The 25,063-nt window shown below is 35.5% G+C and overlaps 1 protein-coding gene across 1 annotated transcript in view; it reads right to left on the minus strand.

Annotated features, from left to right (window-relative positions):
- The window catches only part of LOC129217799 (tubulin beta chain), a 50,652-nt gene extending 27,873 nt beyond the window's left edge, over nt 1-22,779 (minus strand). Inside the window, exons 1-5 of the mRNA XM_054852140.1 lie at nt 22,705-22,779; nt 14,254-14,362; nt 6,644-6,754; nt 2,716-2,960; nt 924-1,354 (exon numbers count right to left, since the gene is read on the minus strand). Of these exons, the coding sequence (XP_054708115.1) occupies nt 924-1,354; nt 2,716-2,960; nt 6,644-6,754; nt 14,254-14,362; nt 22,705-22,761 (953 nt within the window). The 5' untranslated portion in view covers nt 22,762-22,779. The remainder of the gene's footprint in view (nt 1-923; nt 1,355-2,715; nt 2,961-6,643; nt 6,755-14,253; nt 14,363-22,704) is intronic.
- Nucleotides 22,780-25,063: the final 2,284 nt, after the last annotated feature.

The following is a 25,063-nucleotide window of genomic DNA, read 5'->3' on the forward strand; positions in this document are numbered from 1 at the left end:
TGTGTGGGGGTATGTGTGTGTGTGTAGGCATGTGTGTTTGTGTCTGTGTGCAGGCATGAGTGTGTGGGTAGTTGTGTGTAGGTGTATGTGGGGGGGTATGTGTATGTGTGTGTAGGCATATGTGTTCGTGTCTGTGTGCAGGCATGAGTGTGTGGGTAGTTGTGTGTATGTGAGTGTGTAGGTTTGTGTATGTGTATGTGTGAAGGAGTGTGTATGTGAGTGTGTAGGTATGTGTATGTGTATGTGTGTAGGTGTATGTATGTGTGTGTAGGTGCGTGTATGTATGCGTGTAAGTGTAGGATATTGACAAAACCTGGTGACGGTTTTCGCTAGAGGTGCAGCATCGTGAGGACCCGGTCAGCGGTGATGCTGCGGTGGGTGCTGTTAGGAAAAATCAAAGGAACGTCAAAAACAGTCAAATGAAAGCAATAAGCAATCGTGATTGCTCAAAAAAAAAAATTGAAACTGTTTTATATTAGTTACACTTTGGACTAAAAAGTGGTGTTAGTGTTTTGTGTACAAAACACTTATCATGTGTGAAAGAAGCAAATGAACTAAATGAATATTTTCTAGATTATAAGAATGTTATTTTGATGTTGCTTTGTAAAACGCCTTAGCTCAAGCAATTTTCAAACATTTAAAAAACTAAATTTAAATCGAATTTTGATTAAATTTTATCTTTAACTTCTGTGTTTAGGCATGATATCCTAGTGCGATAAGTCTTCAAAACTAAAGCTTTTACAAAAATGAAGAATCCACCGTAATTTTCCTCAAGATCTCCAGATATCGTACCTTGCGAATTCTGCTTGAGGGGATATTTAAAGTCACGTGTGTATAGATATCAATCACTTCTTTGACTCAATAAGAAAACGGACTGCTGCAATGGTGCAAAATTTAAAGATAGACATTTTCAATGATCTCACCTGAAAATAGAAGCAGCCGTGAGATATCGACCATGTCTAGGATCGCAGGCCGCCATCATGTTCTTCGCGTCGAACATCTGCTGCGTCAGTTCGGGAACAGTGAGTGCGCGGTACTGCTGGCTTCCTCGAGAAGTGAGGGGTGCGAATCCGGTGATGAAGAAATGCAGACGCGGGAACGGCACCATGTTGACCGCCAGCTTCCTCAGATCCGCGTTCAGTTGTCCGGGAAATCTGAGGCATGTCGTGACTCCGGACATTGTGGCGGACACCAAATGGTTGAGATCGCCGTACGTGGGCGTCGTCAGTCGAAGGGTGCGGAAGCAGATGTCGTACAGAGCTTCGTTGTCGATGCAAAAGGTTTCGTCTGTGTTCTCCACCAACTGATGAACCGATAGAGTGGCATTATAAGGCTCCACTACAGTATCGGAGACCTAAAATTGAAATATAGATGAATTTACTGTACACACATTACCTTCCTTCTAAACTTGACCGTCAGTTGGGAGCATAAGAAATTGTATTGCCAGAAATTCGAACGTCAAAAGTTAGAAACTTAAAAAAATCTGAACACATTCACACGTTAGTGTTTCCCTTTGTTCAGTACATAATGAGAGTTAAAATTATTTAAAAGATATAACTAGATATTGTAGCATTATGTACATTGTACAACCACTTTATTTGATTAATTGACATACTATTTTCCTAAATAGTATTTTGTTGGCTATTTTTGCAAATCCGAATAATTCGAAAATTCGAGCCACCTATGGTCCCAATAAGCTCGGATTTTCGACGTTCTACTGTATTTTCAAAATGATTTCGAGGAAACATTATTGTGCATGAATGCTCTGGTGAGTTTATATCCGAAGTAATTACATAGAAGCTAAATATGGAGTAACGCTGGTTTTGTAAAACAGAAATACTGTCTAACTACGGATTGTATGGAATTGGCAAACGTCCAGTTAAGAAGAGTCGATCTGAATAAGGGGGAGTAGTAAAAATTTGATGCGCGTGTTTTGCTTATTTGAATGAGACTCTGCTAAATTTAAAGGCTAACATACCCCTATAAAAGCTGACATCCCTGAAAACTAATAGATGCGTTCGTTTCGGATGTTTGCCTTTCCATACAATACGTGGTCAGACAGTACGTACGTACACATACATCAAGCTTTAAAGCATTTTTATTTCGTACTATTATCAGATTACGCCACAATTTATGTCAATGAAAATCTTATACACTGCACACACAGCAATCATAAGCAAAGAAATTGCAATTATTTAGTGTGGCTCTGGTAACTTGATGCTTGACCTTGGAAGAGCTCATTTATGTTTGAGTAGAAAGGGGATAGATTGGCACAACACCAAACTTGATGAAGCAACGCAAACCGGTTTTCCTCACTCTTATTTCGACAGATCCTTTTTCTTTCAAATGGGGTTGGGTTAGAGGCCCCTCAATCCGCACAACAATTTCGACGTCCATTTTTCCCATCAGATGGAGGCACCTGAGCTCTCTTCGATGCGGAACTGCACTAGGAACTTATTTTGCTAAGACTGCACAAAGCCAAAATACTCAAGAGATCTTTTGCATGCTCCTTAACCATACGACATGGACGTTGTCAATTTTCTGCATCTTGAAAGCCCACTGACTGGTTCGAAGCAGCACCTTTGGGCGTGAGGGAACAAAACCTAACTTGTCTGTCTGCTGTTTTGAGAAATGGAATTATTTAAGCTGCAGCGGAAAGGTAGTCAATTGATCATAGCCATACTGCCACAGGCTGGAGCAACATTATTTCGTTACCTTAGGGGAGGGCACGATGCTGAACGTATTCATAATCCTGTCTGGGTACTCCTCTCTTATCTTGGAGATCATGAGCGTGCCCATTCCGGAACCGGTGCCCCCTCCTAGAGAATGAGTGAGCTGGAACCCTTGGAGGCAATCGCACCCTTCTGCTTCCTTACGCACCACGTCTAAAACTGAGTCCACTAATTCGGCTCCTTCGGTGTAATGTCCTTTGGCCCAGTTGTTTCCTGCCCCACTTTGACCTACAAGCAATTGAGAATCAGTGTTTTTACACTAACATTTTTCAAAAGCATTTATCTAATGTGAACCATAGCATCTAGAAAGTTAATCACAGGTTACAATTACGTGGTTGGCTGGAACAACGTTGCATGTTTTAAAAATACAAATTTTATAAGAGAGCGGTTTTTTTTTCCTGAGAAAGCAATTAAATTTGAAAAAACTACCAAGAAACTGTCTCGTCCTACGTTGCTGCGCTTTAGCAAACGTTTGCCTCGAAAGGATAAAGATAAACCCAAATTCATTTTTTAACGAACCAACCAATATTATTTCACCGGATAACTGATTTTTAAAAAAATGCATCCAATGTTGTTCTAACCGACCATTTATTTATGTTATGAAAAAAAGAGAGGAAAAAAAAAAGTGGAAAATTGAACACGCTTAAGACGAGTTGCTTAGACTCGCTAAGACGAAAACTAACATTTCCAATCCCCATTCTATTGCTTGTTGTTTCGGATAAGACGGACTACGTTACCGACGAATTGATTTTAAATGTGTAACGGAGTTCGTTTCAACGAGATTCGACTTTATACTTCCATAAAAAATATTATAAGATTCACATTAGAGAGAATGTTTCTGAAAATATGCAAATATGTTCCTGTCCTTCGTTTTGCACGATACGAATTTTTTATTGCAAACATTTGAAATGTAACCAGAGTACTTTCTATTTTCAAACTTTCGATGATCTACATTTCGAAGCATTGTGGGTTACACATATCGTTTACGATTTAATATATTGTAGGTCTTAATAAAACTCAGCAAAGTTTTCGAGTTATTGATTGGTGATAGGAATTTTCCTACTTTTCCAAAACTTTTACTCAGCAATTTTTCCCATCATATTCAGGTGAGCTTTTTTTTTTCTCTCTCCACACAAGTTATTTTATTTAGAAACAAATCAGTAGTCTCCTTTAACTAGTTTTCACTTTTAATAAAACTGGAAATCACGTATTTCTTTTCTAGCGGGAACATAACTAATTTAAATTTTCGATAATTTTTATGTATGAATTAAATATTCTGACTGCTGTTTTTAGTGCCAAATTTTAGCCTCAGTCCATTTATTCAAGTTTTCTGAAAATTTTGCATATGAGGCACAGTACCGACAAGAGAGGCTGTGTAAGCCTACTCGGAAACTAGGGGTCCGTCCCTTAAGGGGACCTAACTCAGAATCTGAGTAGAAAAAATTTGGCAAGTTTTACGGGGGTAGGGGGGAACCGGTGATCAAACCAACAAGGAGCCCGCCCCGGCTCTCGGCGGCCCTAATGAGACAGTGAGAAGTAAAGGGATGTAAATACCGAAATTGAAAATTTTGAGATAACCAGTACAATCGGTAGGTGAGCCTCTCCTCTGTTTGAGGGCAAGAGATAGTATCAGTATCCCTAGTAGGTACTGCCATACAGCAGTAAAAGAATTTTTTTTTTCTATTTTTGAAAGAAAAAAAAAGAGAGATTTCTAAAGAAGTTTTGCTAAAATTTTCGTAAGTATTTAGTTTTTAACTTAGAATGTTATGCCAAGTTGCTTTTGATCTACCATTTAGGATAAATCTTTATTATGCTGGACTAAACCCTTTTTGTTCAATGAAATACGTATTCAAACCAAATTACAACTGAAATAAGAAATAACTACGTTTAATTGCACAAATTTCAGAATACTGAAAGCACGTGTTTTGGCTTGAAAAAGAACGCCTTTTTCAATGCAAAAGAATTGGGCTTATGGAATAAAAGACAACCGACAAGAGAAAAACAAAACTTTTGTCGGATGTCTTTTCATCCTTAACTAAGTTTAATCCTTTTGCATTGAAAAAGGCGTTACATGTCACGCAAAAACACGTATCTGCAGTAATCTAAACACAGCCGGGTTTAAAAGTGCAAAGAATGGGGTCGTTTCCAAAATTTTAAAAGTATTTTTTCTGAAAAAGCATGCTAAAAAACATAAGGTCTGACCATTTTTTAAATAATTTGTTTCAGTTTAATATTCTTTAAAAATTACTTAAATCGGTGCTCTTTCATCGTTTAACGCCTCTGCGGATGACATCACTAATGGTGAAATGCCATTCAGTAGAGCCGCTATAGATAGGCCGACGCATCGGCTTAGCCATTTTGGATCGGATTTTTCATTGTTGCACTGCTAGGGTTACCACAGCAAAGTTGCGGATTTTGCCAAATTTTCCGGAAATAATATTTGATTTAATAAACAATTCACGTGCCCCTAATAATTGCTCACAGTGGACCATCGCTAAACGCGATGATTCGCCAGAAAAGACAACCACTCAAACACGCGCTCCGATCCAAAATGGCTAATCTTAAGCTGATGCGTCGGCTCGTATATATGCGCCAAAAAGCATCATTTGTGACGTCATAAAGACCACGCCTTGTTTAAAAAATCGGACATTTAAAAAAATTAATTAAAAAATAATTGTTGGGAAAATGAAAGTATTTTCTAAGTCCATGTTTTTTTTTTTTTTTTTTTTTTTGCTTATTCTATCAACTTTAGTGACAAAAAGTACTACTTTTGACTGAAGGAAACAACCCCATTCCCAGGTTCACTGCTTCTTGTTAAACATTAATTTTCAATAATTGGAGTAACTGTTACATAATAGTTGACGGGACAGAGTTTGATTATAAAGGTTTTTCTCTTTTGATTTTAAAATCAGTCCAATTTCAGCTCTCAGATTTAAAACTTATCCGATCCTTTGAACGTGTTTTTAGCTCCGCCCTAGTAAGTAGTCCTCGCAATCCTGTTGCCAAACAATTGACAAGATTAGCTATTACCAAAAGCTCCAATAACCGAAAATCTTCCTTTGATGGCATTCTCAACAGTATTTGTATGCCACGGGGCTCTTAATCGCCAGAATGGCGTGGAGAACCAAAACTCTTCATCCAATGACCAAAAATTCAGCCTGCCGCTGAAGTTGGTGAGTTTCACGTCGCACGGCCAAAATATCATCGCCGAATACGATGGTGGAAATATATTTAAAGTTTTATCTAAAAGGCAATTATTTCTAGCATTTTAATGAAACTATGATACTTAATGGGGTCGTTTCCAAAATTTTAAAAGTTTTTTTTTTTTTTTTTTTGAAAGAGCATGCTTAAAAACATAGGATCTGACCATTTTTTGATAAATTTGTTTACGTTTAATATTTTTTTAAAAAAATATTTAAATCGGAGCTTTTTCATTGTTTATGGCTTTTGCCGATGACATCACAAATGATGAAATGCCATTCAGTGTTGCCATTCCCATTGCAAAATATTTAATTCGCATCTTTACTCACGTGTCTTGGCAACGATAGGGTTGATAACAAGCGTAGAGCGCAATATTAAATTCGCTGCTTGATTATCATAACGTGGAAACGTAGAAGAAAGATGCGGCAAAGTGCATCATTTGGTACGTCATCAAGACCACGCCTTGTTTGAAAAATCGGGCATTTAAAAGAAAGTAATTTAAAAAAAAAACTGTTTGGAAAATAAAAAAATTTTCTGGGTCCATGTTTTTTTTTTTTTTTGTTCATTCTATCTATTTCAATGACTAAAAGTAGCACTTTTGACTGAAGGATACACCCCATTGTTGTATAGGATACTGATGGACATTCATAATAAGAAATATATGAGGATTCACATTATACTACCTCAAATAGCAATAAAATTATTTTTACCAAAAACAAAGTTATCAGGTCTGAACAGTTGTCCGAACGGCCCTGAACGAACCGAATCCATTGTTCCTGGTTCCAAATCAACCAACACTGCTCTTGGAACATATTTCCCACCTAAATAAAAGTACATATTTGAGAGCTTAACAAGTAAAAATCAACAAAACGAAGTAAACATTGCATATAGTCACTGCTAAAAAATGAATACTGTATAGATCATAACAGTGGTGCCCAACCTTTTTCACAAGCAGGGCCATGCTTCATATTAAGATACACCTCGCGGGTCAGAATACATATAAAAACTAGTTGCGTTGCCCGGCTTTGCACGGTCTACCTCGAAAATAAAAGTTATGTCAAGTGACGCGTATTCAACAATCGCAGGCTTGAACAAAAAAAAAAAAAAAAAAAACTAAAAACAAAAACAATCAGTAAAATTTTGCGGCAGATTGCGGAAAAGTAAACATTTTAATTTCCCCGATTAAAGGAAAAGCTTTTAAAACAAAATCCAGAATTTCACTTGCTCATATTCGAGAAAAAAAAGGTAACAGATCTTTCGTCTCAATGATTTTCTTCACGCTCTAAGTTTTAATAAAAGCATTGTTGTGGAAAGTTGAGATGAAGTACTGAATAATAATTTGAATGGAGGAAAGCCTTCGAAAAATGGGATTTCATGTCGAAATCAAAGGGTCATAATTAATTCGCAACGCCAGAGCTCGAAATACGCTACCTTGCGGTGATTAACAACACTACAGAAAAAGGTAAAACATTCCACTGCCCGCGTTTTCTTTGGGGTAAATTACAGGCTTCAGACAGTTCGTGGTGTAATGTAATTTCAGAAGAATAGAAAGGAAAGCTTCCCGCAAACACGATGAAAAATTACTGTCATTCACTAAGCGTCAAAGCAAGTTATAACTTACGGCTTTTGTTTGTTTTACCTTTTTCATCCGCCATTAGACAGTGACTGCAGCTTCCCTATAGTTCATTGGAGTTGCGAATAGTTTTTAATTGATATCCTCGCTAATTATTATCGGAGGATTATGTTAAACAGCCAAACATAAAGACAAAAAAAAAAAAAAAAATACGGATCCATCGATATCAAATTCGATGGTCAGTTCACTGTCGCTCGGGAAAAGAAACTCGGACTCAGATACATAGGTACATACGCTCAGTTTTTAATTATCTTTATCTTTACTAATAATAAAACTGAAAATCTCTCTGTCTGGATCTCTCTCTTTCTGTCCCGATCTCTGTCTGTCTGTCAGGATCGCTGTGACGCGCATAGCGCCTAGACTGTTCAGTCGATTTTCATGAAATTTGGCACAGAATTAGTTTGTAGCATGGGGGTGTGCACCTCGAAGTGATTTTTTGAAAGTTCGGTTTTGTCCTTTTTCTATTCTAATTTGAAGAACATTTTCCCAAAAAAATTATCATAAGATGGACGAATAAATTACCAAGTTATCATAACGTGGAACCGTAGCACGGGCAAGCCAATTGGCGAGAAATTCATCATACATTATTTGTAGATATACAGGCGAACCAAAAGACCTTTTAATTTTCTACTACGGGCAAAGCCGTGCGGGTGCTACTAGTGTAAGATATAAATGTGTTCTGATGTTTTACAGCACAATACGAAAAAGGAAAGAAATTTTCAAAAATTCTTGTTGTTATTACTTGATGCTTATTTTATTAAGGAATAGTTTGCGTCTGTACTTTAGAAACTAAAATTTCTGAATATTTGAGACCAAATTTCGATTATTTATTTCAAGGGCGAATGAATATTATAGGTTACTTTGGAAGGTTCCCGAATGGGCGGTTTCCAATTCGTAACGTTGAACATAGCAACGGACCACATGGGTCAGCTTTGCAGGCCGCATAGTTGATGTCATCCAAACAAATTGTTAAAGAAAATTCAGTGAGAATCGATAGAAATAACCTTACCTAACCAAGATCGAAAGACAAAATCTGCAATCCTATGGCCAGACTGACGAGTCTCTATATTACGGTAGTTCAAAAATACATGCAAAAAAAAAAAAAAAAGTTTCTCCTAGAGAACACACCCGTCAATATTTTTAGACTTGTAGATAGTAATATACTAGAAGAATTTTAGCTTCCTATTTCATGGACGTCACGGCCTGGGGGGGGGGGGGGTCCGATTGAGCGTCGGACCCCCCATAAAAATTCAAATTTGATAAGACAAAATCCATTACTTTGGGGGAACTTATTGCTATTTTATTTCCAAAAAAGGACGATAATGCACAGTTACATAACGCATAATTAATTCTGTGAAATACAGTTGTGAAACGTTTAATTATTACATAACTAGCAAAAATACCCGGCGTTGCCTGGGTCAGTAATAATTAAAGAGAAACGATCGCCACTTTCATTCGTTTTTTGTTTTAACTGAAAGAACTCAAAACACCCAGCTTTGATGTGATTCACCAATAAAAGTAAAATAGCAATAAGTATAAAGACCGAAATAGCACTCAGTTAGAAAACGAAAGCACGACATTCATGCAAAAAAGTTTGAAGAATTTCAAAACATAAAATTTCACTTGTTTATTTATAAAGATTTATCTTTTTTTTTTTTTTTTTTGAGCAATCACGATTGCTTATTGCTTTTATTTGACTGGTTTGATGTCCTATCATTTTTCCCACCGCCACCCTCTGCACCATCACCGTGGACAGGCGGGCTCCTCACGCTGCTGCTCCTATAGCGAAAGCCGTCTCCAGGTTGCATCCATGTCCTACACACACGCGCATGCATACACAACTACACACACACACACACACAAACACACATACATACAGACACTTACACATATACACACACAAAAACCTACACACACACACACAAAACTAGCCACACTTTCATACCTGCGCACAGACACAAACACACATGCCTACACACACATACCCCATACGCGCATACATACACAATTACACACACACACACACAAACACACATACATACAGACGCTTACACATATACACACACAAAAACCTACACACACACACACAAAACTACCCACACTTTCATGCCTGCACACAGACACAAACACACATGCCTACACACACATACCCCATACACACAAACACACATATCCCCCCCCCCCCCGCACACATTCGTGATTGCGAAAAACATAATTTGAATTCAAGATGTCAAAATTCAAATTAATTTTTTTTTAGCAACCACATTGCTTATTGTTCTCATTTGACGGTTTTGAATTCCTATGATTTTATTTTCCCCAGCCTCCCTCTGCAGCACCACCGTCGACCGGCCTCCCGATGCTGCTCCTCTAGCGAAAACTGTCCCCAGGTTGCTTCCATATCCGACACACACACGCATACACACCTACACACACACATAGGCACACACCTACACACACACATACGCACACACCTACACACATACACACACACACACATACCCACAGACTAATACCTGCACACAGACACAAACACACGCCTACATACATACACACACTCGTGATTGCGAAAAACATAATTTGAATTCCAAATGTCAAAATTCAAATTAATTTTTAATTTTAATTTTATTTGTTTATTTATTTAGTTTTTGAACATAGTCTAAAGCTTATTCTATATGGCTATTGAAACACGAAAGGTTTTAAAAAATGTAGCCGCCCGTAATCGCCCAATACTTGCTTTAGTTGTTTTGGGAAATTTCAATTATTGTGGGTTCTTGGTGAGATTTAAAATTTACAAAATTTGCGGTAATCGTTTTGGGATACCTTAGATAACGTTCCCCCTCCCTATTTTGTAAAACTATCTGTTACTAATTTTCGTCTAAGAGATATTGTCGCCAAATACTTTGAAATTTTTGTGGTCATAAAATGATGCTAAATATTCTTCTGAAATAAGTAGCAAAACTTGGCCAGTGTTTAAAATTGTGAACAAAGACAAACTAATAGAAGTTTTTGTGCTGTTTATAGATTTGCTTAATTTAGTTAGCGGACTATTTTACATTTTAACAAAAGTTTTAAAGATTATTTTTATTGCGATATTTTGGTTACATGGTGAAATGAAAGCCGAGAAACATTATTACGTAGTCTTTGGCTGCAAAAATAGCGCCAGTTGAAAAGATTGCCTTCCGTTATAATTGAATCATTATGATTAATTATTACTGTGTTCTTATTTTTCTATGAAATTAATATATATATATATATTTATCAATTGATCTCCAGTTGCATGTTTGATGCATAAACTCGTTTGTAAGTGTAAGTAATGAACTTACACATATTTTGAAAAGACTTTTTCTCTCAGAATAAGAAAAAATATTCTTTTCTGCCTATATGTTAAAGCCCAATTGGTGAAAATATCTTTATGATTGAGAAAAATGGATGTCATACTTAAAATCAGCGCATCCAGTAGAATAAAAGTTACTCAATACCGTATAATCACTTTTTCATTACCCGAAATTTTCAGGCCTTTAAATATCCTTAAAGTCTTAGAGAACACTTCTTGGGGTGCTGATACAGAGTATCTGATAAGAATATACAGGGCTCTTATACGCTCAAAACTTGATTATGGTTGACAAATTTATGACTCCGCTGCAAAAACCTAACTGAAAGCTCTGGATCCAATACATAATCAGGCACTGCGCATCTGCACAGGAGCTTTTCGAACCTCAGCTATCAACAGTCTCCACATTCTTGTTCATGAACAATCTTTAAACAATAGACGCCTCAAACTTTCCTTGAACTTCTACTTCAAAACAAAACTTTACACTGATCACCCTTTACCCCTTTATATTTTTAATCCATCTAATGTTGTCTTATTTCTTCATCGTCCTTCTGCAACCCCAACGTTTGGGATACGAATGCGCCAAGTGCTCTTAGATTTGCAGCTGTCAGATTTCAATACTCTCAATACAATAGAACTAATTGAACCATGGTGCGAAGCAAAAACATCTACCATCAATGACCTCGCTAAATTCCCTAAAGAGACTACCTCTAATACTGCTTACCAGCAAATATTTTATGATACAAAATGCAAATATTCTGATTACCATGTCATTTTCACTGACGGATCAAAAGCAAACGATCACGTCGGTTTTGTTGCAATAGTAAATGGTCAAGCTACCGCTGAAAAATTACACCCATCTTGTTCGGTTTTTACATCGGAAATTAAAGCTATATTTATATCTCTACAATCAATAGCCCAATCCGCCCACAAAAAGTGGGTGATATACACTGACTCAAAGAGTTTAGTGGAAGCAATCACCCACAGCAACAATAATAGCCACCCCATAGTCATTCAGTCTTATCATTTATACAAAAATCTTATACAAAATAATTTTCATGTACTCTTTTGTTGGATCCCTGGTCACGTAGGCACTGCCGGCAATAAAGCCGCTGATTCAGTTGCCAAAGCCGCAACTATCTTAGGCGATGATAGTGTTCCTTTTGATGACATTAAAAACGCAATATCTGAATGTCTTAACACGCATTGGCAACGAACCTGTAATCTCGAAACACAAAATGAATCGCATTCTATCCAGCCCTCGACGACAGGTTTCAAATCATTACAACTTACCATGAGAGAACAAGTTTTACTAACTCGTCTTCGCATCGGTCATACCAGATTCACCCATAAATACTTCTTATGCCGTGAATCAGCTCCAACTTGTATTAAATGTAACGTCAACCAGACAGTGTTGCATATTTTATGCAACTGCCCAAATTTGAACCGAATTCGTTTTAAATATTTTAATTATTTTAATCCATCTCTCTGAAGGAGTTGCTGGGGAACCTACCCCATTACAATTTATACTCCTTCCTCCAGGAGATTGGCTTCTCCTTTTTAACACATTGACTGCGTCGTCGACAGCCTATATATGGACTCCCTGCGCCGAATCCCTGTCGCTCAAGTCATCATCGTCAACTGTCCCTGTCACTGTCATCATCGTCAACTAGTTCATCATCCGATAAAGTAACATATTTAACTGCATCTTCGAGCGACATATACTTACGTTTGCTCATTTTACGTTTTTATTTACTCACAGACTACAGCACAAAAAACTCGCGCGCTATCTCGTTTGATAGCGCGCACGCCTGCTTGCATCAGAAAATGTTTTCACAGCAAACGCAGTACTGGTGAAATTTTGTGTTCTCTTTTTAAACCTTGTCTAAATGTTCGTCTATGCGCGGCAGAACAGCCAGGAACAGACCAGGAACAGCCACGCCTTCAATGAGACCCGCTGAAAAAAAATAGAGCAATGTGTTGGCTGGAGAACGAATTATCTCGTCCCTGGCGCATACGGCATAATTCTGGAGGACGAGTTATCTCGTCCCTAGCAGTCAATGTGTTAATTTAGTTTTTGTGTCGTCAAAATGTAATTTGGTCCCTTTCCTTGTTATTTAAGGTTTTTTTTTTTTTTTTTTTTTTTTTTGTCAGCATATTGTTTCATACGTTTTTAAAAGTTTTTAATGTTTACATGTTTTTTATTAGTTATTTTAAACTACTGATGTTTATACCTTTCTCCCCAAAACATGTTTAATTTTATTATATCCTCACTTTATGTTTCTGTATAAATTTTAAACTAAAAAATCGTTTGACGCAGTATTGCCCTCAAGGGCTCTTGCGCCATTAAAAAGAAGCAAACCTCCCCAACCAAATCAAATGAGACACATATCGTATTAATAACTAGCTGCGTCGCCCGGCGTTGCACGGTCCATCTCGAAAATACAAGTTATGACAAGTGACGCGAGTTCAACTCAGGCTTGAACCAAAAAAAAAGTCAGTGAAATTTTGCGGCGGATTGCGGAAAACCCCCCAAAAAAGTAAAACATTTTAAATCCCCTGATTACAGGAAAAGCCTCAAAACAAAAACAAGAATTTTACCTGTTCATATTCGAGAAAAAAAATGGCAACAGATCTTTCATCTCAATGATTTTTCTTCACACTATACATTTTAATAAAAGCATTGTAGCGGAAAGTTGAGATGAAGCACTGAATAATAATTTGAATGGAGGAAAGCCTTCGAAAAATAGGGATTTTATGACGAAATCCAAGCTTCATAATTAATAGTTTTTAATTGATATCTCCAATATTATTATCGGAGGATTATGTTAAATAGCCAAACATGAAGACGGGAAGATTACGAATCCATCGATACCTGGTTCGATGGTCAGTTCACTGTCGTTCGGGAGAAGAAGCTTGGACATACATAGATACGCTCAGTTTTTAATTATATAAGAGATTCGTCGGGGCCGTGGTAGCCTGATCGGTAAGGCATTGGACTCGGGACCGGAGGGCCTCGGGTGCGATCCTTGCTGGTCGAAGACCCACCGTCGTCATTAAAGGGGACTGGGCGACGTTAAATATGCTCGTGGTCTCAATGTCATCCAAGTGAAACGATACCTCTGGGGGTGCTAGTACCAGGTAGCTATTAGCTCTTGAACTAGTTCTAAATTCTCATTAACTGCTCGATCCGGTGATGGTGCTGCCATCTATCGGTATATAAAAACAATGGAGGCAAGGCACTTAGTATGCAGTCCTCGACATAAATGCAGTTGAAGTCAGTTGTGACTCTTGAATAGAATAGAATAGAAGAGATTCGTCCAATAACACCAGCAGTGTCTCGCACTCTCACTTACCTGTAGCTTCGTTATAGTACACATTTATACGCTCCAGCTGCAAATCCGAATCTCCATGATAAGTACCAGTGGGATCGATTCCGTGTTCGTCAGAGATGACTTCCCAGAACTGAAATAAACATAAATGCGGCTCATTAACGCAAAATATGTTGAATTTTGACATTGAACATTTGAATTCTACGACGGTAACTGCAATAAAAATTTTCTTTGCGTACATAAGGAACGCAATTCTTCACAATTTTTAAATTTTCAAGTTAATGTTAATGGCTAAATTTCAGAAAATTAATAAGTCGTGGAAATTCGCAATTTGGCAGGACAAAACTCATTGCTGTGTACACCGAGTCATTTGACTAATAATTGCTTTCTCGATGTATATAGCGGTAATTTGGAGTTTGACACTATTGCAAAATTTCGAGAAATAGTCGATTCATTCTGGTCACAAATTCGCCACTGAAGAAGGAAGTATCAAAAATTGGAATATGCGGAACTGGCGAAAACATTTCCGATTGCTGAAATCGCTGTTGCCATTTTTGCTCTTCCTACTTAATTTTAAGGGGTCTAAGGACCCTTAACCTTCAAAATGTTCGATTTTCTGGAAAAAAATATATGTTATAGCTAACTTAATTCTGAACAATTTGATACCTTGTTTATTACCATACGCAAAAAACTTTTCAAGTTATCGAAAAAATGCGTATACTTTCCCCATAAAGATCTATATTAACAGTAGCTGTTTAAGCTTCTTTTTCTCAGGTTGCGTTTTCTCAGGTTTCTCGTTTTTCGCGCATGATATCTCAAAAAGTTTCTTATATATTTCCGTAAAACTTTTTGTGCATGCTTGTCTATAATCTGAACCTAAATTCATTTATTTTTAAAAAAATATTTAATTTATTTTTGAAATTTTATAAGTTAATATCAAAATTTCCCAAAATTTTAGAGGAAAACATTTTTTTTATTTTGATATTAACTTTTATTTTTGGTTAAAATTTAGGTTCAAATCATAAAAATAAACCAAACAAACATGCATGAAAAGTTCTGCGGAAATACATAAGAAACTTTGTAAAATATCATGCGCGCAAAACGAGAAACCGGCACCTGAGAAAAAGAGGCTTAAACAACTGCTGTAAACATAAATCTCTATGGGGAAAGTTTACGCATTTTCACGATAACTTGAAAAGTTTTTTACGTATGGTAATAAATAAGGTATCAAATTGTTCAGAATTAAATTATGCATAACATATATTTTTTCCAGAAAAATAAAAATTTTGAAGGTTAAGGTCCTTACCAGGAAACATCACGAGTTCAGTAATCATGAAAAAAGTCAAAAATGGTCGCATTCGAAAAAGTATCTTTAGAAAAAAATTTGACCCAAATATTGTGTGCCCTCGTCCTTTTGTTTTTGAGACATGGGGGGTCAAAGTCTGTCGAAATCTTACGAAAACTCGCCAAATTTAAAGACTTGGCAAGAAATGGAAAATACCACGTGATTTCATCGCCTGCGTCTAGCAAGACTCTCATTTCCATTTCTGGTCATCTGCAAAGCGCGCAAACGATGTTTCGAATTAACCCTTTACTTGTGTAGGTAAAATTAAAAAGTAACTATGAAGCCTGTGAAATGGAAACTAGAGAGCTTTATCCAGAGGAGCTACAACTTTATAACGAAATTGAACGTAGGATTTAACTTTGTAATCGTGATAATAATGCATTTCAGAATTTAAGTGCATTTCAAGTGTGTTTTACTTAACTAATTTAAGTTTGTACTCTTGTAATGAAATGTGTTGTAAATAATTAATAATTATGTACGAGAATTAATATGAATAAGTAAAAAAAAAACATGCTTGTTAAAGCTTATATATTGAAAATAAAATGGATAGTTTTTGATGTTGGAAGAACATGATCATGGATTGTAGTATCCCAGCTCTTATTTATTCTTTCAAAAGTTATTATCATTCATGAAGTTTTATTGTCTGACCACTGCTAGCGAAAATGTTTAATTTAAAATCGAAAAAAATAATAATTAAAAAAAAGAAAACAACGGATAGTACATGTCAAAAATTTTCACAGCAAAACTAACGATGTCGGAAATTACTTCATAATAGATTCTTATCAAAAATTTTATAGTCGACGTTCATTACAACAACCCCTGTAGTTCGAAAAAGTCTGTCACTGCAACTGAAAGTCGCTATAACGTAAATGCACATCATATTGCATGTTATTTAGTCATTTTTAAAAATACTGAAGTCACTTTTACCAATTATGTTTCACGTTAAAAGGGAATTCAAATACGAGCAAAATAAAAATTAATACAGTTTTTTTTTTTTGAATTGTTAGAGGGTTTACACATAACTTGAAAACGATACACATAACGAAAAACACACTGGAAATAACTGACAGAAATCGTTTTTTTTATTTTTTTTTTAAATTTGAGAACATGGTTTGAAATCTTTAAAAATGTCGTTTTCTTCGTATTTAGATACTGTTGAAGACTTCAGATTTACGACTTTTCAAAAAAAAAAAAAAAAAGACTGTGTGTTTACCGTTTCTCTAAGGTTATCAGTTTTTTTCCAAAACAGTTTCCTCATCGAATAAACTCTTTCAGTGGAAATATTTCACCCGCAGAAGCATAAAAGTTTTAAACATCAGTTTTTTAACAGACAGTCTTAAGAATAACAAAAAATTCCATTGTTTTTACAATAAAATAAAGCAAATATTTCGGGCTGTGGCGTTTTCCCCTATACAGTTGCACGTTAATATCCCGGAACACAAGCCCCTAAAAATTTCAATGCCGCAGTCTGTGCCACGACACCCCGCGCCATGGTAGTCATCACCCCAGTAAAGAATTAATGCGATATTTCTCACGCGCTTTGGTGGTGACCAAATATGGAAGTGAAATGTCTTGTCAGATGCAGATGTTGAATTCGCGCCGTACCTTCCATTTCTGAACAAAACTCGCTAAATTTGGCGACTTTACTAAAAATTTCGGCAATATTTAAGACATCATATTTCGATAACGTGGTCACGAGGGCACGTAGTTTCAGTGCCATAAACATGTTTTCCAATGCTCTTTCGAATGCCACCAATTTGGAATTTTTTTGAATTTCCTTGATCGTGATGTTTCCTGGTTAGACCCCTAAGTAGAATTACGGTAACGTGGTCGCGTTGGCGTATTTTTTTTTTTTTTAAACAGCCAAATTTGGCACCTACGACTCAATGTAAACAAAGTAATATACTGCAACCAAAGGAAATCTTCCAATGAGAGAACCCAAAGAAAATGGGCGGAGCTTCGGATAACTCAGACTATCTCCTTGGAAACTAGAACTGTTTATTAATCTTTTTCTTTCTCTGATCATAACTATAAACAAGCAAAAAAAAAAAAAGTAATAAAATTCTTTTTTCATTTTTAAGTGATGAAAATATAGCAAAATATGCAGAAAAATATCAAAAAGCTAATATTTTTATAGAACTTTATTAATTTTCTTATTTTAAAATTAAGTCAGCAGAATAGACAAGTGAGAGGTAACTCTTTTCAAGATGTTTACATAATCTGTGTGGGAAGATAAAGCGCATAAAACGAAAAGGTTCATGACATAAATTATGTTACACTTTTTTTGTTTGATTTCCTTAGGAACATAAATATGAAACATACATTTCTTGCAAATTTAACAACATTAAAAGTGGGATATAAAACGACTTTAATCTGAAATAGTTTGTCAATAAACAGCCCTTAAGTAAATGTAATGTTCAATTAAAACTTAAAACGATCAACTAAATTAGTTAAATCACATCAAAAGATCCATCCAGAAACGTTAGAACAAAAATTTTAATTCAAGCTTACTGAATAAGTTATTACGATAAGTAAGAAATTTTAAATTGAAGATGGAACAATAAAACACGAAGGAAATTACTTACTGCAAACACATTCCAAAAAAGTGTCCTAAGTTATGAATAACTAGTTTTTAAACCTATAACTTAAAATATTTAAAAGTGACAAACATTCCGCGATGTAAAATTTTATAAAAAGTTTCTAAGATCTAAAAATTGAAGAAACACAATATATGTTGCCAGTTTTCAGAAAAAAATCACCTTTGAGGAAATTGAAAATTTTGTTCTATGGAATTAAAATAAAAATATTTAGTAGACAAGTAAATTACAATTTTGTGTTGTGAACTCTGAAATGGTTGATTGGCCAAATGAATAGCAAATAAGCTTTGGTGTAGGGTTGCCGAAATTGCTCCGTCGCCAAAGTAAAGTAGCGGGTTGCCAGAATGAAATATTTATCGCCGCGACCCGGTTACCGTAATTCTACCTAATTTTACATTTCAGTGGAACTATTCATGTTAATTAATGACTTATTTTTTTTATTATTATTTGGCGGATTATTCTACGTTATTTTGCGATATTTTTTTGAGCAATCACGATTGCTTATTGTTCTCATTTGACTGTTTTGATGTCCTATCTTTTTATTTTCTCACCGCCACCCTCCGCACCATCACCGTCGACCGGCTACTCACGATGCTGCTCCTATAGCGAAAGCCGTCTCCAGGTTGCATCCATGTCCTACACACATGCGCATACATACGCAGCTACACACACACACGCACGCACACACACATACACACAACTACTCACACATTCATACCTGCACACTGACACAAACACATATGCCTACACACATACACATACCTCCCCCACACACACATACACACACATTCATATACACAACTACCCACACACTTATACCAGCACACAGACAAACACACATGCCTACACACATACACATACCCCTACACACAAACACACATACCCCCACACACAAACACACACGCCTACATACACACACTTGTGATTGCGAAAAACATAATTTGAATTCAAGATGTCAAAATTCAAATTAATTTTTTTTTTCATTTTATTGTAACTTTTAGTCTGACTTAATGACTTGTTAATTTTTTTTTAAATTAAACATCAATTTTTAAAATTTAGCAACTCTGATTTTGACAACGTTTGACAGATAAATAAGCGTCTCATTTTGACTAGTTTTGAGAAAAGTTTGAAAACTCATCAAATGCTCCACGATGTGATATTTCTTATAGCAATTAGACATAGCAAGACGATGACTCCCTCTAAAACGTAAAAAAAAACAGCCAAACAAATAAATATTGCCATTGAAAACGGGGAATTGTCCATTCAGTTTTCAAAATTCGTCAGACTAGTCGAAACGAAGCACTTAACTGCTTTTCAAACAAAGCAAAAAACAATTTTGCTGAAATTTAAAATTTAAATTTTAATTTTTATACAGAACAAATTATTAAAGAACATTAAAAGTTCCAACAAACTGAAAAATAGTACACCAAATAATTAATTCAAACAATTTATATGTAAAACAATCGACGGAATTATCACAAAGAGGAACATGCCAAATTGGTGGAAATATTTCCCATTGCCTGAATAGCTGCTGATATTTTTGCTCCGCATGTTTTAGTTCTAAATTTTAATGGAACTTTTCATTTTAGTTATGACTTGTTATTTTATATACTAGCTGCATTGCCCGGTCTACCTTGAAATTAAAAGTTGTGTCAAATAACGTATGTTTGAAGATCAGGCTTAAGTAAAAGAAAAAAACATCATGCAATATTTCCCTTCCAAATAATAACGACAAATATTAAAATACCTTTAAGAAATTAAAATGAGAAAGAAACGGTGGATTTAAAAAGCGTAACTATGGAAACTAGGGATGTGTCGTTCATGAACGAAAGAGTCAAAAAGAACAAATCTTTAAAATGAACGTATCCCTTCGTTCACTTATAAAATGAACGACAGTTATTTTGAACGGTGAGCAGTTTGAAACATTGGATTGATGCACTTGTGATAAAATCGCATTACAAAAAAATAAATAAAATAAAAAAAAAATAATTTGAATTTTGACATCTTGAATTCAAATTATGTTTTTCGCAATCACGAGTGCGTTTGTATGTAGGCGTATGTGTTTGTGTGTGGTGGGGGGGGGGGGTATCTGTATGTGTGTGTAGGCATGTGTGCAGGCATGAGTGTGTGGGTAGTTGTGTGTATGTGTAGGTGTGTGTTTGTATGTGTAGGTGTCTGTATGTATGCGTGCGTGTGTGTGCGTGTGCGTGAGTGTGTGTAGGTGTATCGTGGTGTGTGTGTGTTGTGTGTGTGTGTAGGTGCGTGTATGTATGCTTGTATGTGTAGGATATTGACGCAGACTGGAGACGGTTTTCGCTATAGGAGCAGCATCGTGAAGCCAGTCAACGCTGGTGCTGCAGAGGGAGGCGGGGGGGGGGGGAATAAAACCATAGGGCATCAAAACAGTCAAGTGAGAACAATAAGCAACCGTGATTACTCAGAAAAAAAAATTAATCTTCAAAATTTTAACTCTCAATCAATCTCAAATATCCTTTTTCTCAGTGCAGTACAATATAGTCATTTTGTGAACCTTTTTACTTTCTGCTTTATTCATCACTAGTGGTACCCGCACAGCTTTGCCCGTAATAGAAAATTAAAAGGTCTTTTGGTTCGCCTGTATATTTACAAATAATGTATGGTGAATTTTCTCGCCAATTGGTTTGTACCCCGTTTGTACCCATGTTACGGTTCCCCGTTATCATAATTTCGTATCTCGCCAATTGGCTTGTTTTCATGTCACCGTTCCACGTTATGATAATTTTGTATCTCGCCAATTGGCTTATGCCCATGTTACAGTTTCACGTTATGATAATTTCGTAATTTACTCGTCCATCTTATGATAGTTCTGTTCTTAAAATTGGAATAGAAGAAGAACCACATTGAATTTTCGAAAAATCGCTTCGAGGTGCACACCCCCATGCTACAAACTAACATTGTGCCAAATTTCATGAAAATTGTCCGAACGGTCTAGGCGCTATGTGCGTCACAGAGATCCAGACATCCAGACAGAGAGACTTTCAGCTTTATTATTAGTAGAGATAGATTACTGAGGAAAGTAGTGCCCAAAATTTCAGCTAAGCCTAAAAAGAAATTTGAGTTAAAAACGCGAATAATTCCCGTCGTAATTAAGTTAGAGCATTGAAACGAATTGCGTAGAACGGGGAAAATTCTACCCTTTCCAAAGATATTTAATACTATTTTTTTACCCCCTATATTTGGGAATTTATTTGAAAATTAGGTCTAAATTAGAATAAAAAAAAGAACTATTGATCGGATTTTTTTCGAACTGGTTTGCAAACCTTTTCCGAACTAAAAGAAACAAACTGTGAAAATTTCCGCGAAATCGACCGGGTAGTTCTCGAGTTTTGAGTGTTCAAATATACTGACGCTTTTTGGAGACTTCATTTTGTACTATGTAGAGATCAATTTTCTTATTGGAATTACTTGTCGGAATTTTTCTCATTTTAATGTAATTTTTATTGTTTTTTCAAATATTAAACCTTTAAATTTAAATTTCAGCAGCATTGATTTTGGCACCGTTTGATTAGCACATAAGCCTTTTGTTATGCTGTTTTGAAGGGAGGAGTTAGATAATGCATGAAGTGTTAATTGTTACGATAATTTTCCTTTTTAATCCGTCAAATAAATACAAAAAATCAGTAAACGTTCGGACCCACTTTAGTATAATCCCCGGGTTGGCGACATTTTGTGACGCCAAGCCGTGCCAACACGTGTAAATTTTACTGCAACTCTTGTAAAGCTGTAAAGGCAAAACGAAACACAAAACAACACAGTTGGCGAGTTATATCCGAAAAAAGATTTTAAAAAAAATTGCCGCCAACCCAGACTTCGAAATTTCTTATGCCAATTTGACATGTTCCATGTTGTGATATTTCCCTTTTAAAAACTATTAAACGTTCCATTGCCTATAATCCGTCAAGTGTCGAAGTTCCGGTAGCGTGATCTCGGCATGTTTTCAAAAATCTTGGCACTACAGTCGTTCCAAAAATGCCATCACAATATAAATTTTTTTCCAAATACGTAAATAAAAAACACATAAAAAACCATTAAAAGTTTAAACAAAATTTAAAACCATCCCAAACCATGCCATTAACCAACATTAAAGTTCCAGACTAAAGTTAAATAATCCGCCAAAAATCTAAGCATTAAAAACTCCATTACCTCCAACTTTTAACCTCCATTGTTTATTCTACAAGTGACTGCTTATATGAAACCCAGCCAAATTTTTAATCACATTCTATCAAATACTTCTTTTCTAAATAATTGCAAAGTGCTTAATTCATGATCTAAAAGCTATTAGGATACAAATATCACGTTATACAACTATTTATAAATATTGTACAATTAACATAAATTTTAACTTCAATTCAAATTAAGAATAATAATAATAAGTAACAACTGATTATGTGCTGAATTAAAAAGAAAGAAAAAAATGCATTTCAACATATTTCATTACAAAAAGGACAGAGTAATTCTCAAAATTTAAAGAGAGGTATTTTTTGTTAAAAGTACCTTAGCTCCAATTTGGTTTCCACATTGGCCCGCTTGAATATGAACTATTTCTCTCATTATGAATTGGTTTAAAGTTAATTTAATTTTTATAACTCGATGCTTAATATTCACTCCAAATAAATTTCTTTGGAATTTTCCGGAAACTTTTTTTTCTGCAGTTACAGTTTGAAACTCATTAAGAAAATTATTTTACAGTGGCAAAACAATTACTATTTTTAAACAAAGAATTTATAAATGATTAAAATTATCAAAGAATTGCACTTTATTGTGCTATTTTCCAAAGTTATTGTCTCGCTTCTTTTTTTCTTTTCAGATTTATATTCTTATTGCAGATTTTTTTATTCGCAACTCCAGAGCTCGATTACGCTACCTTGCGGTGATTTACAAAAGTAAAGAAAAGGGTAAAACATTGCGTCCCACTTGTGTCTGTTGGTAAACATACGCAGTTTGTTATGAGTATTTATTAACGCATTTCATGAAATTAGTAACGAATATGCTATCTATTCGAAGCTTTTTTTTTTTTTTTGGAAGATAATAACGTTATACCAGGTAAATTTTTTTAAATTGTTTTGTGTGAATCTGTAAAAATACGTTCCCCCCCCCCCCTCCCATCTTAAGCTCGAAAGAAGGATTTGATGACATTAGCAGAAGAATTAGGGCTTTCATCTCCGCCTAGTTTAAAAATAATTAATTTAACTAACCTTATTTTACTGCAGCATTTAGTTGGAATGGACAGTATGCAAAATATTTTCTTGAATATATTATCGTAGAACGAAATGAAAAACACTGAGAATTCTCATCGCCAAAATAGTGCGATTATAGTTTAGGATTAAAAAGCGATAGCTTTGTGCAAGGTAAATTAGCTAAAAGTGGAAGAACGTTTAAAAGCACAAAAAGGATAAGAAGTTTTTAAAAACGCAGACATGTTTCGGAGGCAATAGCCTCCTTCCTCAGTGCGAAATGAACAAGTGGATGAATCAAGGTCAAGGGAGAGTTTAAATGCGTAACCGGAAAAACATTGACCAATCAGCTATCAGCGAGTGCTGAGGCAAAACATGACATGTTTAAACATGTAAGATTGAATAAGATTGGAGAAAAATGTGGAACAACAAAAGACTCACTGCAAAGATTATTTAAGTTTTTATGAATGTAAAAGGATTCCAGAAAATCTAATTCACCTACTGTTGTAGGTCTGCAAATGATCTTGACTTCCGAAAAGAGAAAATTGTTCCCTGTGTCCCAACAATGTTTAGCAATTGAAGATATGTTCAGTTCCTGTTTGTGGAACGAACGTGGTTTTCATGTTCTTTCAAACGAAATTTAAGTGAACGCCTTGTCTGTCCCACGTAACCGATATTACATTGACAAGGAATGTGATATATGCCCCACTGATCAAGTGGTTGGATTGGGGTCCTTCAGTTTGGAAAAAGAAAGTTTATTTATGGGTCTGTAATTTACGCGAAAGTCAAACTTACTGAGAATTCTAGATATACGAAAAGAAGCTAATTTTAGCAAGTTTAGGATTACAGTCTGACCATCGATTACATGGAAAGGCTGACTTTCAAGGTCATTAATTGCTTGCGCCTAGAGTCAGCAATTATGAAACTACTAAAAAAAATATACCTGGAGAAGAAGCCTTTCTTGTCATAGAAACACAATCAGTTAATAGACCTATGGCTAATGTTTCAAATATTACATAATTTGACTCTAACTTTGCTCAAAGAGTTTTTCGGCACTTGTGAAAAAATGCCGATTACCCGCTTTTAAGTATTTTTTAGTATTGTTTCTAACAATAATACATTTTCATAAACTAACTAAAATGGTAACAAAAGACAACATAAACTAGGAACCAAGTTGAAAATTAAGTCCATAAACTACTCAGTATGCAACAAAAACTCTTTTTGTCTAAGTTAAATAAATACCCTTGTGAATGAAAAGTAAAATAAGAAATAACAACGTCAAATAGCACGAATGGCAGATTACTGCAAGCACGTGTTTCGGCGTAACAAGGAACGCCTTTTTCAAATCAAAAGGAATCACCTTATGGATGAATGGCATCCAACAAAGGACATACTTTTTTCGAATGTCTTTTCATCCATAAACTCATTTCTTTTGCGTTGAAAAAGGCGTTCCTTGTAACGCCGAAAAAGGGTGTCAACACACGTTGTCATTTCTTATTTTCTATTTGTCTACTTGGCGAGGCGACTTATCTTGAAACATCTCATCTTCTCTTTTCCATTTGAGAATTATGAATCTGCTTGAGTGTATAAGGTTCAAACTGAACCAAAAAACCTTTTATAAAGACCACGAAATTGAATGGATTTCTAAGAGGTTGGGCCCTTTCCAACAGCAAAAAAAA

The sequence above is a fragment of the Uloborus diversus genome, chromosome 2, assembly GCF_026930045.1.
Source record: "Uloborus diversus isolate 005 chromosome 2, Udiv.v.3.1, whole genome shotgun sequence".
In the NCBI taxonomy this organism is placed as follows: Eukaryota; Metazoa; Arthropoda; class Arachnida; order Araneae; family Uloboridae; genus Uloborus; species Uloborus diversus.